The following is a 5306-nucleotide window of genomic DNA, read 5'->3' on the forward strand; positions in this document are numbered from 1 at the left end:
GGGAGGCTGAGGCAGGAGGATCACTTGAGCCCAGGAGTTAGAGGCTTCAGTGAGCTGTGATCGTGCCACTCCACTCCAGCCTGGGCAACATACTGAGGTCCATCTCCAACAAAAAAGAAAAAAACCCCACAAAAATAGTTATCCAGAATGCAAATTTGGGAGTCATTTTTTAAAATTCTTCTTCCTTATCTCCTGATATGGATGGCTTGTAGACTTTTTCTCCCTTATCTGGTTTTCATGCTTATCTCTGAATTTCTCTTCGTTAGCTTCAGGCTTCCAACACCTGGTCATGCTGTTCTTATACTTTCATATATATGGCTGGTCATAATGTTACTTAGAATCAGAGTTTTGAGAGTACAAAGAATATTATCTGTTCTTTCTATTTTATTAGACAACTTTATTTGATTTAGATATAATCCCGCTCAATCACGTCTTGATCTTTTGGCTAAGATCAAGTGTGGATTTAATCTCACTCAGTCATTTTAGAGATCAAGGTGACTTCTTCAAGGTCACGGCATGAGATAGATGCAGAGTCCCCACCAACTTGGCGATCCCTCTCTCCCTGCCCAGAGTTCTTTCTACTCTGCCATGAATATTTACTCTTGAATTTAAAATTTGGAATGAAAAGGTGTCTATATTGATTAAAAAAGAAATTAAAGTGTCTTGGTTTTGGTTATTGTTAGTGCTCTCTTAAAACAGGACAGCAGGGGCCAAGCGCAGTGGCTCATGTCTGTAATCCCAGCACTTTGGGAGGCCAAGGCGGGAGGCCAGGAATTTGAGACTAGCCTGAGCAGCATAATAAGACCCTGTCTCTAGGAAAAATAAGACAAATTAGCTGGGTGTGGTGGCGCACACCTATAGTCCCAGCTATTTGGGAGGCTGAGGCGAGAGGATCGCTTGAGTCCAGGAGTTTAAAGCTGCAGTGAGCTGTGAGGACCACTGTACTCTAGCCTGGGCAACAGAGCAAGACCCTGTCTCTTAAAAAAAACAAAACAAAATGGATGGCAGAGATATAGGGGGAAAAAAACCTGTTGTATTAGAGATCATTTCACAAATATTTGTTAACATTTGGTAAACAAGATAACCAGAAATAGTCACCAAAATACTACTTTTAACTATGTATAGCAGATATGTCTGCTACATCTGAATTGTGAAACAGCATACTTTGCAGTGAAAAAACAATTAAAATAACTTTTCTGTTTTATTTTTGTTTTTAACTCAAAATTGGTTCCATTTTATTCAAACCCACTCTGTCACTGTTTAACACTTCCCTGTAATGAGTTAACTCCAGCCTTTGATATGAGGGAAGCTTGCTGATTTGTGGGTTGTTAAGGAGGAAGAGGAGGGAAATGTATTTTACTGGGCCCTTGTCTGAGCTCTTACATTTGCATAAACACATATCCATAGGTTATGCATAAATTTTGCAAATATGGAAACTGAGGCTCAGGGAGATTAAACTACTCACCCAAAGTTAGATCAACCTGACTTCAGAGCACATCTGTCTACCACATTTCCTTATGAAAATCCACCGTGTGCATAAATATTTTATTGTTGCTGTTAAAGGATGACGTCCAGCTTTCCTGGTCAGTTCTGAGTGTGTTCTGAAGCCAAAAAAATGTGTAGGTGCTTAGGAACAGAGTGGGAAATTCTGTCCAATTTTGAAGGAAAATAAATTGCATGTCTCCATCCTAAGTAGACTTTCATACTAACAGTTCACATGGCATAGCTTATGTTTTAGAAATTGAACTAGAATGCTCTTCAGCGATGACAAAGGAAGTTACAGAAACACATGTCCTCCAGGAACTCAGCTGGGGCGTAGACCTGGTGTTCACTGCTAATCCCACAGAATGCCATTTCCAAGTTCAGTGCAGCTACTTCTGGCAAATTGATAATATTCTTAAAATAGTAACCGGAGCTTGGATCTCTACTGTTTATTCTGGAGGGTCATCACTGCAAGTTCATGTCACTTACCTGTCACCTGGAAGAAATCATAGCAGGCATCTGCTTGTGTTTACCCTGAGTTTGCCTCTCAGGCTGCCCGGGGTGGGGCCTGGATCAGTGGATGTACATAATGGAGGTAGTAGTATTGAGTGTATCTCATCCAAGGTTTTAAGCACTGTCAAACCTAATTAATATTATAAAAAGGCAACTGTACCATTCTGTTGCACTTCTGAAAAATTTATTTATTGAACATTAATGTAGCCCTTGTACAGGTTAAAAATCCCTTATCCAAAATGCTTTGGACCAGAAGTTTTGGACTTTGGATATTTTTTTTGAATTTTGGAATATTTGCATTATTCTTAACTGGTTGAACATCTCAAATCTGAAAATCTGAACTCTCAAATATTTCACAAGGATAGTATTCTGTGACACAGGAAAATTATATGAAATTTAAATTTCAGCGTCCGCAAATGAAGTCTGATTGGAATGCAGTGTTACTCTGCTCATTTGCATATTGCCTGTGGTGGCTCGCCAGCTACGGTGGCAGAGTTAAATCCAGACAGAGGCTGTCTGTTGACCCTTGTACAACTCAAGGCTTAGGGGCTCTGAACCCTGTGCAGCCGAAAATCCTCCTATAACGTTTAACTTCCTGAAAACGTAACTACTCATAGACTACTGTTGACTGGAAGCCTTACCGATAACATAAATTGTTGATTAACATATATTTTGTATGTTATATGTATTATATACTATATTCTTTTAATAAAGTAAGCTAAAAAATTGTTATTAACCAAACCATAAGGAAGAGAGAATATATTTCATATGCATGAAGTAGAAGTGGATCCTCATAAGGTCTTCATCCTCATCATCTTCATATTGAGTAGGCTAAGGAGGAGGAAGAGGAGGGATGGTTCTTGCTGCCTTGGGGGTGGCCGAGGTGAAGAGGTGGAAGGGGAGGTGGGAGAGGCAGACAGACTCGGTGTAACTTTTATTGGAAAAAAAATCCATGTATAAGTGGATCTGCGCAGTTCAAACCCATGTTGTTCATGGGCCAACTGTGTTTTCTATCTGGCCTTATAGAAAAAGTTTCACTCGTCACCACCCTCCACTTAACCTCCATCCTGGCCTTGTTGCTCCAGTGTTGCCCTAAGTCTGGTAGCCTCTGGCTTCAGATCCTTTGCATTATTTCATCAGATACATGTTGGCGCAAATGATTGGTAACAATTCAAGCTATATGACAAAATTCAAGGTATATGACAAAATGACAAAAATGTAGTGAAAAATAAACAAATGATTCCATGAAACTTGTCCAAAGGCAGGACTTTCCACTTAGAATCTAAGGGTTTTTGTTCCCCCACAATAGTTTTCCTTTTTTCGGTTGGAACCCTGAGATTTTGTGCATTTCTTTCATTCCTTTACCGCATGTTTACAGAGAGTAGATGGGGGTAAGGCCCTGGGGATACCAGTTAATATGGCCCCTTTCCTTGTGGTCTCCTGGGACCATGACATAGAAGCCACGGATGGAGAGATAAGTTGAATTTAATCACAGGTGAGAAGTGGTGAGAGAGAATGGGGGTGTCGGAGGAAGGTGGCAAGACATAAAGGGAGGTAGGGAATCAGATGGCCTTAGGAATTGCCTGGATGGTGGAGGGCAGAGGAGAGGAGGGGAAGGGGCTATGGATCCCCTGAGAAAGGGAAGGGTGAGTGAAGAATGGAGGGGAGAGAGAGGTATGGTAGTGGGGAGTCAGCCATGAGTTCCAGTCTGGACACATGAATAGAAAATGCCAAGTTCATTTATGATGGCATCCGGTAGGTTATAGTAGGAATGGATCTGCCCAGGTGCAGAAAGGAGGGGAGGGGAGGGAAGGAGATAGACAGTTCCATTTTTTTATTCAGTTGCTACATAAGCTTCATTGTATATTCTCGCCCCTTGGAAGATGAATGGAGGCAAAATTAACCTTTTATCAGTAATTAGATTGCCTATTTGTCATTTAGAGTTGAAATGTTTTTGTAACTTAAAACATAACAGTGGCATATTAAGTACAAAAACATCCAGGTGCATGACATAGAAGTTCTGTGGAAGCAGAGAGCCTGTTAGCAGTGTACCTGTTGTGTATTATTGTATAAACGTGCCATGGCACTGGATCGATGAAAATGGTTAGGACATTGACTGTTGGAGTGAGGGAAGGACATTCGTTTAACTTCCCTGCCTTACTGAACACAATGTCATTCCTGATCCTTCACGAGTGGTTTTTGTTCAAAGGTCTGCAGACCACTCAGAATGGCCGATTCTACGCCATCTCCGCACGCTTCAAACCGTTCAGCAATAAAGGCAAAACCCTGGTCATTCAATACACAGTGAAACATGAGCAGAAGATGGACTGTGGAGGGGGCTACGTTAAGGTCTTTCCTGCAGACGTGGATCAGAAGAACCTGAATGGAAAATCACACTACTATATTATGTTCGGTGAGTCTGTGTAGTACAACACAACCGTTTCTGGTGACTTCAAAAACCGGCCGGGCGCGGTGGCTCATGCCTGTAATCCTAGCACTCTGGGAGGCCAAGGCGGGAGGATCACTTGAAGCCAGGACTTTGAGACCAGCCTGAGCAAGAGCGAGACCCCATCTCTACTAAAAATAGAAAAATTAGCTGGGTATCATGACGCACGCCTGTAGTCCCAGCTACTTGGGAGGCCGAGGAGGTTGCAGTGAGCTGTGACGATGGCACTGCACTCTACCCGGGGTGGCAGAGCCAGACTGTGTCTCAAAAAAACCAAAATAAAAACAACCCCCCCCCCCCCCGCCTGATAGGATCTTTACACTAAGACTTTGCTGGTAACATAGCTAAGGTAGTAGTATTGAGTGTATCTCATCCAAGGTTTTAAGCACTGTCAAACCTAATTAATATTATAAAAAGGCAACTGTACCATTCTGTTGCACTTCTGAAAAATTTATTTATTGAACATAAATGTAGCCCTTGTACAGGTTAAAAATCCCTTATCCAAAATGCTTTGGACCAGAAGTTTTGGACTTTGGATATTTTTTTTGAATTTTGGAATATTTGCATTATTCTTAACTGGTTGAACATCTCAAATCTGAAAATCTGAACTCTCAAATATTTCACAAGGATAGTATTCTGTGACACAGGAAAATTATATGAAATTTAAATTTCAGCGTCCGCAAATGAAGTCTGATTGGAATGCAGTGTTACTCTGCTCATTTGCATATTGCCTGTGGTGGCTCGCCAGCTACGGTGGCAGAGTTAAATCCAGACAGAGGCTGTCTGACTTGCAAAGCTGGAAATATTTACCATCTGGTCTTTATAGAAAAAGCTTGCGGATCTCTGGAATATATTAAATATATTA

At 41.3% G+C, this 5306-nt stretch overlaps 1 protein-coding gene across 1 annotated transcript in view; it reads left to right on the plus strand.

Annotated features, from left to right (window-relative positions):
- The window catches only part of CALR3 (calreticulin 3), a 25586-nt gene that overhangs the window by 4578 nt on the left and 15702 nt on the right, over window positions 1–5306 (plus strand). The window contains exon 3 of the mRNA XM_012663581.1: window positions 4205–4408. Coding sequence (XP_012519035.1) covers window positions 4205–4408 — 204 coding nt within the window. The remainder of the gene's footprint in view (window positions 1–4204; window positions 4409–5306) is intronic.

This window comes from Propithecus coquereli, unplaced genomic scaffold, assembly GCF_000956105.1.
Source record: "Propithecus coquereli isolate 6110/MARCELLA unplaced genomic scaffold, Pcoq_1.0 Scaffold811, whole genome shotgun sequence".
In the NCBI taxonomy this organism is placed as follows: Eukaryota; Metazoa; Chordata; class Mammalia; order Primates; family Indriidae; genus Propithecus; species Propithecus coquereli.